Source organism: Ranitomeya variabilis, chromosome 4, assembly GCF_051348905.1.
Source record: "Ranitomeya variabilis isolate aRanVar5 chromosome 4, aRanVar5.hap1, whole genome shotgun sequence".
NCBI classification, from domain to species: Eukaryota; Metazoa; Chordata; class Amphibia; order Anura; family Dendrobatidae; genus Ranitomeya; species Ranitomeya variabilis.
In genome coordinates this window covers 227,365,630-227,386,092 of record NC_135235.1, presented here as the reverse complement: position 1 = coordinate 227,386,092, position 20,463 = coordinate 227,365,630, and the positions used below count along the sequence as shown (strand labels likewise).

At 42.8% G+C, this 20,463-nt stretch overlaps 1 protein-coding gene across 1 annotated transcript in view; it reads right to left on the bottom strand.

The window, feature by feature from the left end:
- Positions 1-3,551: 3,551 nt before the first annotated feature.
- Positions 3,552-20,463, bottom strand: part of LOC143770476 (phospholipase A2 inhibitor gamma subunit B-like) — a 33,176-nt gene continuing 16,264 nt past the window's right edge. The window contains exons 4-5 of the mRNA XM_077260119.1: positions 5,835-5,975; positions 3,552-4,734 (exon numbers count right to left, since the gene is read on the bottom strand). Of these exons, the coding sequence (XP_077116234.1) occupies positions 4,532-4,734; positions 5,835-5,975 (344 nt within the window). The 3' untranslated portion in view covers positions 3,552-4,531. The remainder of the gene's footprint in view (positions 4,735-5,834; positions 5,976-20,463) is intronic.

Below are 20,463 nucleotides of genomic sequence, written 5' to 3'. Positions count from 1 at the left end.
TTGGTTAATCCCCACTTTTCTCTTAAACAGTTTTGTCTTATATTGCAATTAAACTGAGAGATGAAAAAATACATTACTCAGCCATAACTTCATTATCCTCCTTCCTGTGTCCTGCAGCAGGAGCCTCCCCCCACTGCTCTGCCTCCCATTAGACAAAAGCTTTACCACATGGGTAAAGGTGATGACACTGATCAGCAAGAGATTAAACATTTTGTCCTCTGAAGAATCCCTACATTACTGACTTTTAGGATCATGTGTAAAGCGGTTCATAAGTTCTAGCCTTCATAAACATCTTTCCATATTTCCAAGAAATCTTTTATTTCTTTAGACTCGGTGCTTGGTGAAAACCATCTTACTTGCTCTTACGGCCCATTCAGTTGTCCATCAACCATGGACTCAAAGCTTGAAAGCCGAAGAGGAGGCAGTAACTTGGTTTCCATGCTTCTAGAGTGGATCACTTTCTGGAAGAAAGAGCAACACTACTAGTCCAGATGGGTATGTGCTCGAGGAAAGGACTGCTGTCCTGACTTCATGTAAGCAAAAAACCTCAGCACCGAAATGATGATGGAGAACAAAGATCTTGATCCAATAAGTGAATATTTTACTTTGATCTGGCAAGAACAGGTCTAGCGTTTCAACCAACAACAATCTTTATCAAGGACATTTGTATAATAGAGGAGCCGGGTATGACACAGCCACAGTCGCATGTTTCTCTCACCTGGCTCCTCTACTGTATAAATGTCCTTGAAAAAGACTGTGTTAGGGCTAGTGGAACGCACCGAGTAAATAGAGATGTTTATTATAATGGGTGCGTTCGCAGCCCGGGGTCCACCGTGCAGGAGGAACCTGCTGCTAGCGAATGGCGGCACTGTTTGGCGGTATAGACTAGCTCTGTTACTCCACAGAGTAGCCGTGAAAGGGGAAGTACTGCGCCCTGTTAGCCTCACAGGAGCACAAGCTTACTGCCAAGCTGATAGCAGTCAGTGGTTATGCAACATGCAATCTCCTCACCGGAGGTGCCGGTATTCTAGGGGCTTATTTCAGCCGGGTCCCTGAATACACTCATGCATAACCACACTGGCGCAAAGCACATATATGAATTGATACTAGCGCATGGCCGTGCGGCCATGCGAGCCTTATATAGCTGCAGCAAGAAAAAGACCTTCCAAGAAGGACCAATGAGAGACTGCCATACCTGAGCATGTGACCCTAAATCTCCACTGAGAGATCTTGCTGTGGGCATGCTCAGTGTGTGCAAAGCAGGACTTAGTCCTAGCACCTACAGGACCTTCCTGAAGGGACCAATGGACTTAGCTGCAGAATCTGACCATGTGACCCTCGATCTCCACTGAGAGATCTTACTCAGGGCATGTTCAGAATGAGAAAAGCAGGACTTAGTCCCAGAAGCGTCTGCGCGCCGCTGCCCAGCACTGACTTCAATGGCAGAAGCAGGAAAAGCAGCAGTAACTCTTTGTACAGAGTGGGACTGAGCAAGACACTGGGACCGACGTCTCCGCTGAGCAGGCTCCACTGTGGCAGGAGAAGAATGGGAGACTGCAGCGGAGATGGCCCGAGATTCCCCCTGTGCAGAGGTGGGAACTCAACCCCTAACAGACTGTTTCTGGTTGAAAAATTGCACGTTTTCTTTCCAAATATTTGTTTATTGCATCAAGATCTTCTTTTTCCGCCATCATTTTGGTGCTGAGGCTTTTTGCTAACATCTAGAATTGACCAAACTTGACACAATTCAATACACCAAATTTGCTCAAATTTGGCCAAAAAAATTCAATTTGCATTGACTGTACTCATTGTGAATCAAATTGTTGATGAAAGACATTTATTATGTTATGTTATGTTTATTATGTTTCTCCAAACCACAAAGTAAAACAAATAGAGAAGTTAAAACTAAAAAAAAGATACCCGAAACTCAACTGATCTAGTGTTGTACCTTCCTGCCCAATCCTCTGTTGGTTTACTTCTCCACTCTGGTTCCAGTCTTCTCTTTTGCCTTTAGTCTTCTTCACTCTTCTGTGTCTTTTCGGCTCACTAAGCTTCATGGGAGGTCTTAAGCTACTCAAAGACGAGTCAGTGGAAGAGTATAAATGGAAAATAAAATTGTGCCCAGAGTGAGGAAGCGAGCGAGCTGAGTACTGGGTGGAGAGTTTTGATGCCTACACAGCTGAGGATCAAAGTTAAAAAGAGTTTACAGAAAACCCCTCTCCCTCACTTGCCATTTGTGTTAACTCGCACTTGATGAGTTACACCATTGCTCCCAGTGTCTGTTATCGTCTGCAACGTTGACGATAAGTCAAACCACTGCAGCCAATCAGTGATCTCGGCAGCACTGAGCAGCTCATCACACACATCAAGTTGGGCAAAGCTATATGAGTAAATCAAATAACAGTTCTGTGGTATCTAAATTTTTTTTAAAGATAATTCAATTCTGAAGTCCATTCTCCGATCTCGACAGACCACAATTTGTGAATATATGACTAGTACTCAATAATTATAAAGATTGTAAAGAATTGCACTGTGTAAAAAATGGTTATAATTTTTGATAGGATACAAATGGCGCCTATGTTACTTGGATTGGAGTTTGACAATGAAAGTCTATTCCTTCCTATGAACAGTTCATTCATTCCTCATCTGATGACCTAAATGATTGCCACACAAAGCGCCTTTCTGAAGTTGAAGATGTTCATATTACGTTTGACAATTGGATCTCTTGTAATTTTTCGTTATAGGGAATCCCACAATAAAAGAACAAATTTGTCAGGCTTCAAACTAACTTCATCAATCTTTTAAAATATTTTGTTTAATTTATATCCATTCCATGTGGGGCTTTTCATTTTTCTTCTACTTACAGACACATTGAAAAGTGGAAAATGGTCAAAATATATTATTATTTATTATTATAGCGCCATTTAGTCCATGGCGCTTTACATGTGAATATATATTTTATTTATTTTTATTTAATTTATTTATTATATATATATTTTATTTATTGATAATTCCAATTGGTTTGGTGTAAATGCAACATAAAAAAGAAGGAAAAGGAAAAGAAGAAGGAGGAGAAGAAAGAGAAGAAGAAAAACTAAAAGAAAGAAAAGGAAGAAAAAGGAGAAGAAAGAAAAAAGACGACAAAGGAGAACAAGAAGGAGAAGAAGAAAAAAGAGAAGAAGCAGAGGGAGAAGAATAAGAAGAAAAAAAGAAGGAAAAGTTGGGGAAGAAGAAAAAGAAGAAGAAAAAGGAGAAGAAAGAACAAGAAGAAGACGACAAAGGAGAAGAAGGAGATGAAGAAGGAGAAGAATAATAAGAAGAAAATGAAGGAAAAGGAGGAGAAGAAAGAGAAGAAGATGATAAAGGAGAAGAAAGAAAAAGAAGAAGACGATAAAAGGAAAAGAAGGAGAAGAAGAATGAGAAGAAGGAGAAAAAGAAGCAGAAAAAGAAGAAGAAGAAGAATGTAACATCAATGCGGAGATTAATTTTTAGAATGTAATTTTCCATCCAGTCGTCTTTAGTTTTTTCAGTAGGAGAAATATGACAGAGGTCAGTGTGCAAAATCTGCTTTTATTGCCTCATTTAGGTCATTGTGCAAATAAAATGACTCATGCAAAAATGTACAACGGCAAAGAAATATCTATGTATTAAGTGTAAAAATCTAAACAAGAGGGAAACTTCTGCTCATAAAGCATCTATTTGTGTTGCCCATCAATATATTAGGAATCTCCAGGGCTTCAGTACGGTTCCTGCATTGTGGATGTCATCGGCTGGACACATTTTTCTTACTTTGATTCGTCTTGGGCTCAGGGGGTCAGTTAATTTTTCCCCTTTGGAGTTTGGAAAATAGCAGATGGAAGTGATGATTTTTTATTGGGGTGGTCTGGCCTTGGGCTACAAGTCAGGATTCTCCAGAGTGTCACGCACATGACCATAAATATATGATTTGCATTTATACGATCACATGCCAACTAGACGTGCGCAGCCTTTCTAAATGCAAATGTATTGACACAGTCTAGTCTTAATGTGGCCAGAAGTGTGCAAATCGCATACTTGTGGCCACATTACCGCCAAATTCTGACAGCGCACAGTGCGTACAATGTGAGGATTCACAAGTCGGCAGTCACATAAAGACTTGGACAAACAGAAATGGCTAATCTTCTTGGACAAGGCCACTTTAGTAGATGTCTACTCTAATAAGTATTACTCAGGGATCGACAGAAATGGTGAAATTTGGGTTTGATTGTAGCACATCACAGGAGAAAATGAAGAATTACTCTCTTCCCTTTAAAAAACAAAAAAAATCCATAAGAAATGTACTTAATGTGACCCAAGAGATCAGCTATTTTCCCTTTTTTCATTCTCATTAATTTATACCTGCAGCAGGAGCCTCCCCCCTTTTGCCTTGTCTGCAGTAGTATTGGTATAATTTGGTGAACATATATAGGAATAAAATATTATATATTATTTTTAAATACTCTTTTTTATCATTGTGGCAATATTTACACTGGCCCAGTGTTCTTTTTTTTTTTTACAAAACACACATATATTTGAAAACTGCAAGTGCAGCAGTAATAGGAGCGACAAGGCTGATTTTTAGACTTCTAGTGCAGCTGAATACACATGAATACTTGAACTTCATTTTCAGGGTGCCGAATTTAATCCACTGGGTGCCAAGGGAGCAGATACTTTTTGTGGCGCACCCCCGGATAGCTATTGATCTCCTTATGGGGGCTGCAAATACAAAATAAAAATAAAAGCGCAATATTATGTATGGTGAAATAGTAAAATAATATTAAATTGTAGAAAAAATGCATAATTTATAGGTTTGGAAATAAGATTAAAATACACTAGCAAGGGGGTTGACATGCTGTGATGGTCTTCGGTAAGGAATTGGAGCTTCAAACTGTCCTTGGAACTGGGATCCTAACTTTCCCTGTCCCAGGGGTACTCTTGAAGGTAGAGATGCCTGATTCTCTAACCTTCCTACTCTCCTGTTAAACCCTGATCTGTCCCCACCCCATGATGCATGGGACAGAAATGTAATGTAAGCAAGACACAGAGACAAAACAGGGATAACAGAAAACCTCTATCATACAAAAGCACTAACCAACAATAGGGAGGAGGATAGGGACTGGGAGGAAAAAACCAAATAGGAACAGGGACCAGGAGATAAACATACACATACTACAGCAAACCACAGAACACTACTACAACAACTCTACTCCAACCACTCAGCTTTAGCACACAGCACAGGAAGACAAATCTTTCACCGGCAGGGAAAAGAAGGTCTGACCAGTTTTTAATAGGAAAAGGTAATGACCAGATCAGAAGCAGCTGCATATTTCTGACCAGCATAGAAAGGGTTGATATCACTTACCTCTTCAGCAACAGAGGAAACTAAATTCATTTCATATGGGACACAAATCACACCATCTCTAAAGAAAACCTGCGATTCATTACTCGACGTGACCTTCTAAATACAGGTCTTCCAGGGGGATGTGACAACCTCGGGACAGGGGTATGTTTGTGCAATACACTGGCAGCCTAATGATTTTAGTGAGGACAGTGTAATGTCTCCATTCACCTGCAGGAGCATCGCAGGGGAAATGAACACATGGTTCCCGGTCTACCCTCAGATTACACCTGATCTCTGTGGGTTCTTTAGATCTGTTGGACAGGTTAGGGGGGATTCATTTCATGCCAAAGTGGCAGAACTACAGTTTAGTGGAGATCCTGTTGATGAATGTACAGTATATGAGAGAAAAGGTGATAACTGTCTGGATGGATATTGTAAGAGAAGGTGGGTGACTTATCACTGGTCTTCCATTTACCATAGTATTCACTAGTCTGGAGGAGGCAGGCGTCTTCCTCTCCAGTGCAGTCTATGGTTTGCTTAGAGTAACACCACTTGGAATAGACAGATAAGCAGGTTTGGCAGCTCAACCCGTTTGGCTGAAAATTATCATCAGGAACTAAAATAAAAAAATGTAAATAAATAAAATCAGGAAAAATCAGAAGTAATAAACACATAACACATAAAATAGGGACCTATATTAAGCAGAAGGCACTAAAGATCCTGACTTAGCCCCAAGCTTGGGCACAGGGCATCAAATAATATACTTTTTATAAGAACAGCAGCAGTATGAATGGTATTTAGGTATAAGATGCAGGTGGTACAGATAGAAGGTAGGTGGTATTTGCAGTGCTTTGAAAAAGTATTCATGACCTGTGAACTTTTCCACTTTTTTCTACTTTGCAAACTCAAACTTAAATTTCACTTCAAACGAAAAAAGAAAAAAGGAACCTCCGCACTGCTGTTTTTGGGGCTAGGCTCTGTTATTTACACTGCCCTTTATTAGAGAGCCGATATTAGATCCTTTTTATACAACGGGGTGCAACTTGCAAAGTCATACATAACAGTCCATGAGAAAGTAAAAAAAAGTGCACTTATCCATGTATGTAGAAAGTCACAATTTTATTCGGACAAAATTACAACATAAGCAAAGGAGAGTGTAGAAAAATGCGGACAACGGCCGTTTCGTGCCTCAGCACTTCAACGGGTCCAAACACTGAAAGGAAGTAGGGTGGGTCCATATTAGCGTTCGCAGAAAGGTTCTGTCCCTCCCTCTACTCCTGTCAGCGTGGTGCACCATTCACCTGTATCCAAAATGTGAAATCATTAACAACAAAAATGTGTTAAAACCAAAATTAAAAACATAGCAATCAATACATTATATCTGAATCAGAACATTACAATAGGTTTTTAGAGGAAAACGGCCATGTCAATCCTTTCGTTTAGACCTAGAGGACCTACAGCGCCTGCGCGCATAATCCATCTCCCTTCTCTCTGAAGTAATAAGCGCTGTAGGTCTCCGCCTTGTCTTGGTAAGGATACTTGTTCTAGCCCCGCAAAACGTAAAGACCGTATACTACCATCATGCTGATTTCTTACATGGTTAATAAACCCCTTTACCTGTTCTCACAGAATTGAAGTGTTCCCTTATTCTTTTGAATAAGGGCCGGATTGTCTTACCAATATAATAAAAGCCGCAAGGGCAGAAGATGGCATATACGATGTGAGTGGACCTACATGAAATAAAATCTCGAACCACGTGTTGAATGGGACCAATTTTAACGTAAGTGCCCGTCAGATGGTATTTACAAAAATTACAATGGCCACATTTGAAGTTTCCCTTAAGGTACCTTCACACGAAGCGACGCTGCAGCGATAGCGACAACGATGCCGATCGCTGCAGCGTCGCTGTTTGATCGCTGGGGAGCTGTCACACAGACCGCTCTCCAGCGACCAACGGTGCCGAGGTCCCCGGGTAACCAGGGTAAACATCGGGTTGCTAAGCGCAGAGCCGCGCTTAGTAACCCGATGTTTACCCTGGTTACCAGCGTAAAAATAAAAAAAATAAACAGTACATGCTCACCTGCGTGTCCCCCAGCGCCTGCTTCCTGACACTGACTGAGCTCCGGCCCTAACAGCACAGCGGTGACGTCACCGCTGTGCTTTCACTTTCACTTTAGGGCCGGCGCTCAGTAAGTGTCAGGAAGCAGACGCTGGGGGACGCGCAGGTGAGCATGTACTGTTTGTTTTTTTTACTTTTACGCTGGTAACCAGGGTAAACATCGGGTTACTAAGCGCGGCCCTGCGCTTGGTAACCCGATGTTTACCCTGGTTACCAGTGTAAAACATCGCTAGTATCGTTCCTTTTGCTTTCAAACACAACGATACACAGCGATCGGACGACCAAATAAAGTTCTGGACTTTATTCAGCGACCAGCGATATCACAGCAGGATCCTGATCGCTGCTGCGTGTCAAACTAAACGATATCGCTAGCCAGGATGCTGCAACGTCACGGATCGCTAGCGATACCGTTACAAAGTCATTTCGTGTGAAGGTACCTTTAGGTGTATTAGCCGTGAGCCAGTTATCTCGATCTGAAGAGAACCTATTTTGCACTATCAAATCCCTAATATTTCTGCTGAGTCGGCATGCAAACAGCGGTCCTTTGTCTACCATTTCTCTTAAGTCAGTATCCTGCCCCAAGATATGCCAATTTTTGGGAATTACTGACCTAATTTGTGAATCCATTGGTCCAAATTCAAAACAAAAAAACAAATCTTTTTTCCTTTTTTGCGGACCTGGTTCGGGAGGTGTCATTTGTGTTCGAACTTGAAGCCCTATTTAAAGCCCCATCTAGAATCGATTGTGGATACCCTCTTTTTGAAAACCTTTTATACAGTTCTTCTGATTGACGTTTAAATCCTGCTAGGCTATTGTTAATCCTTTTTACCCGAAGGAACTGACTATAGGGAAGGGATTTTTTCGTGTACAGGGGATGGGCACTGTTAAAATGAAGCAAAGCATTTGTTGCAGAAGGTTTTCGATATGTCTCTGTGTGAATTATGCCATCAATGATCGTGAGCTTGACATCTAAAAACACCAGTGTCATGATCTCAATGGCAAGAGATCATAGCATCAGCATATATAGGAACTAGCTCTTGGAAGATGGAAACTGAGCTGACCATGAACTAAACCTAACGCACAACTAGCAGTGGCCGGGTAGCATGCCTACGTTGATTCTAGATGCCCAGCACCAGCCGGAGGACTAAATAAAGCTAGCAGAGGAAAATATTAGTCCTAGCTCACCTCTAGAGAAATACCCCGAAAGGAGACAGAGGCCCCCCACATGTATTGGCGGTGAATCAAGATGAAATAACAAACGTAGTATGAAAATAGGTTTAGCAAATTTGAGGTCCACTTACTACATAGCAGAAGACAGAAAGGACACTTTCATGGTCAGCTGAAAACCCTATCAAAACACCATCCAGAAATTACTTTAAAACTCTGGCATTAACTCATAACACCAGAGTGGCAATTCCTGTTCACAAGAGCTTTCCAGACACAGTAACGAAACTACAGCTGTGAACTGGAACAAAAATGCAAAAACAAACATGGACAAGAGTCCAACTTATCTAGTAGTTGTCTAGGAGCAGGAACAAGCACAGAGAGGCTTCTGATAACATTGTTGACCGGCAAGCAACTAACAGAGCAGCAAGGTTATATAGCGACTCCCACATCTTGATGGGAACAGGTGAACAGAGAAGATGAAGACACCAGTTCAATTCCACCAGTAGCCACCGGGGGAGCCCAGAATCCAAATTCACAACAGTACCCCCCCCTCAAGGAGGGGGCACCGAACCCTCACCAGAACCACCAGGGCGATCAGGATGGGCCCTATGAAAGGCACGAACCAGATCAGAGGCATGAACATCAGATGCATTCACCCAAGAATTATCCTCCTGGCCGTATCCCTTCCACTTGACCAGATACTGGAGTCTCCGTCTGGAAACACGAGAGTCTAAGATTTTCTCCACAACGTACTCCAACTCACCCTCAACCAACACCGGAGCAGGAGGCTCAACGGAAGGCACAACCGGTACCTCATACCTGCGCAATAATGACCGATGAAAAACGTTATGAATAGAAAAGGATGCAGGGAGGTCCAAACGGAAGGAAACAGGGTTAAGAATCTCCAATATCTTATATGGGCCGATGAACCGAGGCTTAAACTTAGGAGAAGAGACCCTCATAGGGACAAAACGAGAAGACAACCACACCAAATCCCCAACACAAAGCCGAGGACCAACACGACGGTGGCGGTTGGCAAAAAGCTGAGTCCTCTCCTGGGACAACCTCAAATTGTCCACCACCTGCCCCCAGATCCGATGCAATCTCTCCACCACAGCATCCACTCCAGGACAATCCGAAGATTCCACCTGACCAGAGGAAAATCGAGGATGAAACCCCGAATTACAGAAAAACGGGGACACCAAAGTGGCAGAGCTGGCCCGATTATTGAGAGCAAACTCCGCCAATGGCAAAAAAGCAACCCAATCATCCTGGTCAGCAGACACAAAACACCTCAGATATGTCTCCAGGGTCTGATTAATCCGCTCGGTCTGGCCATTCGTCTGAGGATGGAAAGCGGACGAAAAAGATAAATCTATGCCCATCCTAGCACAGAATGCCCGCCAAAATCTAGACACGAATTGGGTCCCTCTGTCAGAAACGATATTCTCAGGAATACCATGCAAACGAACAACATTTTGAAAAAACAGAGGAACCAACTCGGAAGAAGAAGGCAACTTGGGCAGAGGAACCAAATGGACCATCTTAGAGAAACGGTCACACACCACCCAGATGACAGACATCTTCTGAGAAACAGGCAGATCTGAAATAAAATCCATCGAGATGTGCGTCCAAGGCCTCTTAGGAATAGGCAAGGGCAACAACAATCCACTAGCCCGAGAACAACAAGGCTTGGCCCGAGCACAAACGTCACAAGACTGCACAAAGCCTCGCACATCTCGTGACAGGGAAGGCCACCAGAAGGACCTTGCCACCAAATCCCTGGTACCAAAAATGCCAGGATGACCTGCCAACGCAGAAGAATGAACCTCAGAGATGACTCTACTGGTCCAATCATCAGGAACAAACAGTTTATCAGGTGGGCAACGATCAGGTCTATCCGCCTGAAACTCCTGCAAGGCCCGCCGCAGGTCTGGAGAAACGGCTGACAATACCACTCCATCCTTAAGGATACCTGTGGGCTCAGAGTTACCAGGCGAGTCAGGCTCAAAACTCCTAGAAAGGGCATCCGCCTTAACATTCTTAGAACCCGGTAGGTATGACACCACAAAATTAAACCGAGAGAAAAATAATGACCAGCGCGCCTGTCTAGGATTCAGGCGCCTGGCGGTCTCAAGATAAATCAAATTTTTGTGGTCAGTCAATACCACCACCTGATGTCTGGCCCCCTCAAGCCAATGGCGCCACTCCTCAAAAGCCCACTTCATGGCCAAAAGCTCCCGATTCCCAACATCATAATTCCGCTCAGCGGGCGAAAATTTACGGGAAAAGAAGGCACAAGGCCTCATCACGGAGCAGTCAGAACTTTTCTGCGACAACACTGCCCCAGCTCCGATCTCAGAAGCGTCGACCTCAACCTGAAAAGGTAGAGCAACATCAGGCTGCCGCAACACAGGGGCAGAGGAAAAACGGCGCTTAAGCTCCCGAAAGGCCTCCACAGCATCAGGGGACCAATCAGCAACATCAGCACCCTTCTTAGTCAAATCGGTCAATGGCTTAGCAATATCCGAAAAACCAGCAATAAATCGACGATAAAAGTTAGCAAAGCCCAAAAATTTCTGAAGACTCTTAAGAGAAGAGGGCTGCGTCCAATCACAAATAGCTTGAACCTTGACAGGATCCATTTCAATGGAAGAGGGGGAAAAAATATATCCCAAAAAGGAAATCCTCTGTACCCCAAAAACACACTTAGAACCCTTCACACACAAAGAATTAGACCGCAAAACCTGAAAAACCCTCCTGACTTGCTGGACATGAGAGTCCCAGTCATCCGAAAAAATCAGAATATCATCCAGATACACAATCATAAATTTATCCAAATAATCGCGAAAAATATCATGCATAAAGGACTGGAAAACTGACGGAGCATTTGAAAGACCAAAAGGCATCACTAAATACTCAAAGTGGCCCTCGGGCGTATTAAATGCGGTTTTCCACTCATCCCCCTGCCTGATTCGCACCAAATTATACGCCCCACGAAGGTCAATCTTAGAGAACCACTTGGCCCCCTTTATGCGAGCAAACAAATCAGTCAGCAACGGCAATGGGTATTGATATTTAACAGTGATTTTATTCAAAAGCCGATAATCAATACATGGTCTCAAAGAGCCGTCTTTTTTTGACACAAAGAAAAAACCGGCTCCTAAGGGAGATGACGATGGACGAATATGTCCCTTTTCCAAGGACTCCTTTATATATTCACGCATAGCAGCATGTTCAGGCACAGACAGATTAAATAAACGACCCTTTGGGTATTTACTACCCGGGATTACATCTATGGCACAATCGCACTCTCGGTGCGGAGGTAACGAACCAAGCTTGGATTCTTCAAAGACGTCACGATAGTCAGACAGGAACTCAGGAATTTCAGAGGGAATAGATGATGAAATGGAAACCACAGGTACATCCCCATGAGCCCCCTTACATCCCCAGCTCAACACAGACATAGCTTTCCAGTCGAGGACTGGGTTGTGAGATTGCAGCCAAGGCAATCCTAGCACCAAATCATCATGTAGATTATACAGCACCAGAAAGCGAATAATCTCCTGGTGATCTGGATTAATACGCATAGTTACTTGTGTCCAGTATTGTGGTTTATTATTAGCCAATGGGGTGGAGTCAATCCCCTTCAGAGGAATAGGAGTCTCCAAAGGCTCTAAATCATACCCACAGCGTTTGGCAAAGGACCAATCCATAAGACTCAAAGCGGCGCCAGAGTCGACATAGGCGTCCGTGGTAATAGATGACAAAGAGCAAATCAGGGTCACAGATAGAATAAACTTAGACGGTAAGGTGCAAATGGAAACAGATTTACCAAGCTTTTTAGTGCGCTTAGAGCATGCTGATATAACATGAGTAGAATCACCACAATAGAAACACAACCCATTTTTCCGTCTAAAATTCTGCCGCTCACTTCGGGACAGAATTCAATCACACTGCATACTCTCTGGCGATTTCTCAGTGGACACCGCCAGATGGTGCACTGGTTTGCGCTCCCGCAAACGCCTATTGATCTGAATAGCCATTGTCATGGACTCATTCAGACCCGCAGGCACAGGGAACCCCACCATAACGTCCTTAATGGCATCAGAGAGACCCTCTCTGAAAGTCGCCGCCAGGGCGCACTCATTCCACTGAGTAAGCACAGACCATTTACGGAATCTTTGGCAGTAAATTTCCGCTTCATCTTGCCCCTGAGATAGGGACATCAAAGTTTTTTCTGCCTGAAGCTCCAAATGAGGTTCGTCATAAAGCAACCCCAAGGCCAGAAAAAACGCATCCACATTGAGCAACGCAGGATCCCCTGGTGTCAATGAAAAAGCCCAGTCTTGAGGGTCGCCCCGGAGCAAGGAAATCACAATCCTGACCTGCTGTGCAGGATCTCCGGCAGAGCGAGATTTCAGGGACAAAAATAATTTGCAATTATTTCGAAAATTCTGAAACCCAGATCTATTCCCCGAGAAAAATTCCGGCAAAGGAATTCTCGGCTCAGATACAGGTGCATGACAAACAAAATCTTGCAAATTTTGTACCTTCGTGGCGAGATTATTCAAACCTGCAGTTACACTCTGAAGATCCATTGCAAACAGGTGGACACAGAGCCATTCAAAGGAGAGAAAAAAAAAAAAAAAAAAATTTCAGCAGACTACTTATTACTCTCCTTTCTCAGCCAAGGATTTTAACCCTTTAGTGGGCCGGTCAAACTGTCATGATCTCAATGGCAAGAGATCATAGCATCAGCATATATAGGAACTAGCTCTTGGAAGATGGAAACTGAGCTGACCATGAACTAAACCTAACGCACAACTAGCAGTGGCCGGGTAGCATGCCTACGTTGATTCTAGATGCCCAGCACCAGCCGGAGGACTAAATAAAGCTAGCAGAGGAAAATATTAGTCCTAGCTCACCTCTAGAGAAATACCCCGAAAGGAGACAGAGGCCCCCCACATGTATTGGCGGTGAATCAAGATGAAATAACAAACGTAGTATGAAAATAGGTTTAGCAAATTTGAGGTCCACTTACTACATAGCAGAAGACAGAAAGGACACTTTCATGGTCAGCTGAAAACCCTATCAAAACACCATCCAGAAATTACTTTAAAACTCTGGCATTAACTCATAACACCAGAGTGGCAATTCCTGTTCACAAGAGCTTTCCAGACACAGTAACGAAACTACAGCTGTGAACTGGAACAAAAATGCAAAAACAAACATGGACAAGAGTCCAACTTATCTAGTAGTTGTCTAGGAGCAGGAACAAGCACAGAGAGGCTTCTGATAACATTGTTGACCGGCAAGCAACTAACAGAGCAGCAAGGTTATATAGCGACTCCCACATCTTGATGGGAACAGGTGAACAGAGAAGATGAAGACACCAGTTCAATTCCACCAGTAGCCACCGGGGGAGCCCAGAATCCAAATTCACAACACACCAGTTCATTTCCTCCAAACTGAGAAGTGAACCTCATATTCATGGTGTTGGAAGTTTCGAGGTATTCCACAAATTGCGTGAAGGTGTCATGGTCCCCGTCCCACACCATGAATACGTCGTCCACAAATCTCACAAAAAACTTTATGTGTCTCAAAAAGGGATTTTTTATGGAATATACATATTCCTCTTCTAATCTGGCTAAAAAGAGATTTGCTAGGGTGCAGGCGACTGGGGTGCCCATCGCCACTCCCTCAATTTGTTTATACCAGGTATCATCGAATTGAAAGACATTATGTTCAAGAATAAAGGAAAGTCCTTCACAGATGAAGGAAATGGTTCCCGTATCTGTAGGGGTATTCCTTAAGGTAGTATTAATGGTTTCTACTCCCAATTTCTGGGGAATTCTAGTATAAAGGCTTTCAATATCAATTGAAGCCAAAGAAAAACCTTCTTGCCAAACAAAATTATTTATTGTACCCAAAAAATCCCCAGTGTCTTTAATAAAGGAGGGGATATCACGTAAAAGGGGACGCAACAACCAGTCTAAATAGGCAGACAAGGGTTCTGTGAGGGATCCCACCCCTGATACTATCGGGCGGCCAGGGGGCTGCGTCAAAGATTTGTGAACCTTCGGGATGTGATACCAGTGTGGTTTTCTGGGATAGTCTGGTAACAACTTATTAGCCTGCTTTTCTGAAAAAACTTTTTTCTCCACATGCTGCCTTAAAAATGACCGTAAAACACCCTTAAATTTAAATGTGGGATCTCCCTTTAATTTTTCATACGTCTGAGACTCAGACAATTGTCTTAAAGCTTCTTCTTTGTAATATTCTCTCGTTAGTAGAACCGTATTTCCTCCCTTGTCCGCAGAACGGATAATTGTGTCCGACCAACCCTGGTGTGGGACGGGGACCATGACACCTTCACGCAATTTGTGGAATACCTCGAAACTTCCAACACCATGAATATGAGGTTCACTTCTCAGTTTGGAGGAAATGAACTGGTGTTTTTAGATGTCAAGCTCACGATCATTGATGGCATAATTCACACAGAGACATATCGAAAACCTTCTGCAACAAACGCTTTGCTTCATTTTAACAGTGCCCATCCCCTGTACACGAAAAAATCCCTTCCCTATAGTCAGTTCCTTCGGGTAAAAAGGATTAACAATAGGCTAGCAGGATTTAAACGTCAATCAGAAGAACTGTATAAAAGGTTTTCAAAAAGAGGGTATCCACAATCGATTCTAGATGGGGCTTTAAATAGGGCTTCAAGTTCGAACACAAATGACACCTCCCGAACCAGGTCCGCAAAAAAGGAATAAAGATTTGTTTTTTGTTTTGAATTTGGACCAATGGATTCACAAATTAGGTCAGTAATTCGCAAAAATTGGCATATCTTGGGGCAGGATACTGACTTAAGAGAAATGGTAGACAAAGGACCGCTGTTTGCATGCCGGCGCAGCAGAAATATTAGGGATTTGATAGTGCAAAATAGGTTCTCTTCAGATCGAGATAACTGGCTCACGGCTAATACACCTAAGGGAAACTTCAAATGTGGCCATTGTAATTTTTGTAAATACCATCTGACGGGCACTTACGTTAAAATTGGTCCCATTCAACACGTGGTTCGAGATTTTATTTCATGTAGGTCCACTCACATCGTATATGCCATCTTCTGCCCTTGCGGCTTTTATTATATTGGTAAGACAATCCGGCCCTTATTCAAAAGAATAAGGGAACACTTCAATTCTGTGAGAACAGGTAAAGGGGTCCCGAGGTTTATTAACCATGTAAGAAATCAGCATGATGGTAGTATGCAGTCTTTACGTTTTGCGGGGCTAGAACAAGTATCCTTACCAAGACAAGGCGGAGACCTACAGCGCTTATTACTTCAGAGAGAAGGGAGATGGATTATGCGCGCAGGCGCTGTAGGTCCTCTAGGTCTAAACGAAAGGATTGACATGGCCGTTTTCCTCTAAAAACCTATTGTAATGTTCTGATTCAGATATAATGTATTGGTTGCTATGTTTTTAATTTTGGTTTTAACACATTTTTGTTGTTAATGATTTCACATTTTGGATACAGGTGAATGGTGCACCACGCTGACAGGAGTAGAGGGAGGGACAGAACCTTTCTGCGAACGCTAATATGGACCCACCCTACTTCCTTTCAGTGTTTGGACCCGTTGAAGTGCTGAGGCACGAAACGGCCGTTGTCCGCATTTTTCTATACTCTCCTTTGCTTATGTTGTAATTTTGTCCGAATAAAATTGTGACTTTCTACATACACGGGTAAGTGCACTTTTTTTCACTTTCTCATGGACTGCAAACTTAAATGTATTTTATTTGAATTTTATGTGATACTAACACAAAGTAGCAAGTATTTGAGACATGTAAAGGAAATGATAGATGGTTTTCTAAATATTTTAAAAATATAGATCTGAAACTTGTGAAGTGCATTAGTTTTCAGCCCCCTGTAGTCTGATACCTCTACATGAAATCCTGAGGGACTGGGGGAACCCTGAGGGAATTGCCTCCAGAAGTTGCATAATTAGTAACTTGAATCCACATGTGTGTAATTTCTTCTTAGTATAACTACAGCTGTTCTGTGAAGGTTTGTGTGAGAACATTTGCGATCAAACAACATAATGAAAATCAAGGAGCACAACAGACAGGTCAGGAATAAAGTTGTGGAGAAGAGTAAAGCAGGGTTAGGTTATAAAAAAAAACAGCGCAATCTCTGAACATGTCACGGAACACTGTTGAATCCATCAACCAAAAATTGAAGCTGTATGGCACAACTGTAAACCTACTAAGACATGGCCGTCCACTTAAAGTAACATCCCAAACAAGGAGAACACTAATTAGAGGAGCAACCAAGATGCCCATGACCATTCTGGAAGAGCTGCAGATATATTAGTCATATACTGCACAAATCTGGCTTTTATGGAAGAGTGGCAAGAAGATACACATTTATCAAAGCCATGAGAAGTCCTGTTTGCAGTTTGTGTTTTCAAAAAGCCATATAGAGGACACAGCGAGCATGTGGAAGAAGGTGCTGTAGTCAGATGAGACAAAAGGAGAATTGTGGGGGCTGAATGGAAAATACTATGTGTGGTGGAAAACGAACACTGCACATTACACTGAAAACACCATCCCCACTGTTCCACATGGTGGTGGCAACATTATGCTCTGGTGAGGCTTTTCTTCAGCAGGAGCAGGGAAGCTGGTCAGAGTTGATGGTAAACTTAGTGGAGCAAATACAGGGAAATCCTAGAAAAAAACCTCTTAGGTGATGTTCATATGTCCAGTAATCATCTGTTAGAACGAATCAAGCAATTTGTTGGCAAAAATACTGTACAGACAAAATTTTTTCGTCCATTTTTTAACAACTGATTTCAGCAAGATCTGCTTTTTTCAACATTGACGTCTATGGAAAATGGATCCTTTCATTAGCCATGTGGTGTTCTCCCATTTGAAACTGGTCCGTTTTTTTACTTACTGTGGGTGGAAAAATAAATATTGAACACTAGATGGTGGCCCGATTCTAACGCATCGAGTATTCTAGAATATGTATGTATGTATGTATGTACGTCGCGCTTATCACAGCCATGTAGTATATAGCACAGCCACGTAGTATATAACACAGCTATGTAGTATATAATACAGCCACATAGTATATAACACAGACATCCACGTAGTATAGAACACAGACAGCCACGTAGTATATAGCACAGCCAGCCACATAGTATATAGCACAGCCACGTAGTATATAACACAGCCACATAGTATATAACAGACAGCCAGGTAGTATATAGCACAGCCACTAAGTATTTAGTACAGCCATGTAGTATATAGGACAGCCACATAGTATAGAGCACAGCCCACACAGTATATAGCACAGCCACGTATTATGTAGCACAGCCAGGTAGTATATAGGACAGCCACATAGTATATAGCACAGCTCACACAGTATATAGCACAGCCCACACAGTATATAGCACAGCCCACGTAGTATATAGCAAAGCCATGTAGTATATAGCAGCCACATAGTATATAGCAGCCACATAGTATATAGCACAGCTCACGTAACACAGACAGCCACGTAGTATATAGCAGCCACGTAGTATATAACACGGCCCACGTAATATATAGCACAGCCCACGCAGTATATAACACAGGGCACATAGTATATAACACAGCCCACGTAATATATAGCACAGCTCATGTAGTATATAACACAGCCCATGTAGTATATAGCACTGCCAACGTAGTATATAGCAGCCAGGCAGTATATAACACAGCCCACGTAATATATAGCACAGCCCACATAGTATATAACACAGGCCATGCAGCATATAACCCAGCCCACGCAGTATATACAGTGGGGCAAAAAAGTATTTAGTCAGTCAGCAATAGTGCAAGTTCCACCACTTAAAAAGATGAGAGGCGTCTGTAATTTACATCATAGGTAGACCTCAACTATGGGAGAGAAACTGAGAAAAAAAAATCCAGAAAATCACATTGCTGTTTTTTTATCATTTTATTTGCATTTTATGGTGGAAAATAAGTATTTGGTCAGAAACAAAATTTCATCTCAATACTTTGTAATATATCCTTTGTTGGCAATGACAGAGGTCAAACGTTTTCTGTAAGTCTTCACAAGGTTGCCACACACTGTTGTTGGTATGTTGGCCCATTCCCCCATGCAGATCTCCTCTAGAGCAGTGATGTTTTTGGCTTTTCGCTTGGCAACACGGACTTTCAACTCCCTCCAAAGGTTTTCTATAGGGTTGAGATCTGGAGACTGGCTAGGCCACTCCAGGACCTTGAAATGCTTCTTACGAAGCCACTCCTTCGTTGCCCTGGCGGTGTGCTTTGGATCATTGTCATGTTGAAAGACCCAGCCACGTTTCATCTTCAATGCCCTTGCTGATGGAAGGAGGTTTGCACTCAAAATCTCACGATACATGGCCCCATTCATTCTTTCATGTACCCGGATCAGTCGTCCTGGCCCCTTTGCAGAGAAACAGCCCCAAAGCATGATGTTTCCACCACCATGCTTTACAGTAGGGATGGTGTTTGATGGATGCAACTCAGTATTCTTTTTCCTCCAAACACGACAAGTTGTGTTTCTACCAAACAGTTCCAGTTTGGTTTCATCAGACCATAGGACATTCTCCCAAAACTCCTCTGGATCATCCAAATGCTCTCTAGCAAACTTCAGACGGGCCCGGACATGTACTGGCTTAAGCAGTGGGACACATCTGGCACTGCAGGATCTGAGTCCATGGTGGCGTAGTGTGTTACTTATGGTAGGCCTTGTTACATTGGTCCCAGCTCTCTGCAGTTCATTCACTAGGTCCCCCCACGTGGTTCTGGGATTTTTGCTCACCGTTCTTGTGATCATTCTGACTCCACGGGGTGGGATTTTGCATGGAGCCCCAGATCGAGGGAGATTATCAGTGGTCTTGTATGTCTTCCATTTTCTAATTATTGCTCCCACTGTTGATTTCTTCACTCCAAGCCGGTTGGCTATTGCAGATGCAGTCTTCCCAGCCTGGTGCAGGGCTACAATTTTGTTTCTGGTGTCCTTTGACAGCTCTTTGGTCTTCACCATAGTGGAGTTTGGAGTCAGACTGTTTGAGGGTGTGCACAGGTGTCTTTTTATACTGATAACAAGTTTAAACAGGTGCCATTACTACAGGTAATGAGTGGAGGAAAGAGGAGACTCTTAAAGAAGAAGTTACAGGTCTGTGAGAGCCAGAAATCTTGATTGTTTGTTTCTGACCAAATACTTATTTTCCACCATAAAATGTAAATAAAATGATAACAAAACAGACAATGTGATTTTCTGGATTTTTTTTTCTCAGTTTGTCTCCCATAGTTGAGGTCTACCTATGATGTAAATTACAGACGCCTCTCATCTTTTTAAGTGGTGGAACTTGCACTATTGCTGACTGACTAAATACTTTTTTGCCCCACTGTAACACTGCCCACATAGTATATAGCAGCCAGGCAGTATATAACACAGGCCACGTAATATATAGCACAGCCCGTGCAGTATTTAACACAGCCCACGTAGTATATAACACAGCCCAGGCAGTATATAACACAGCCCACGCAGTATATAACACTGCCCACACAGTATATAGCAGTGTGGGAACCATATCCCTGTAAAAAAAAATTAAAATAAAAAATAGTTATATACTCACCCTCCAGCGTCCAACGAAGTTGTCCCGATGCGCGTGATGCTGCCGCCAGCTTCCGTTCCCAGTGAAGCATTGCGAAAATACCCAGTTGACTTAGCGGTTTCGCAAGACCGCTAAGTCATCTGGGTAATTTTGCAGTGCATCACTGGGAAT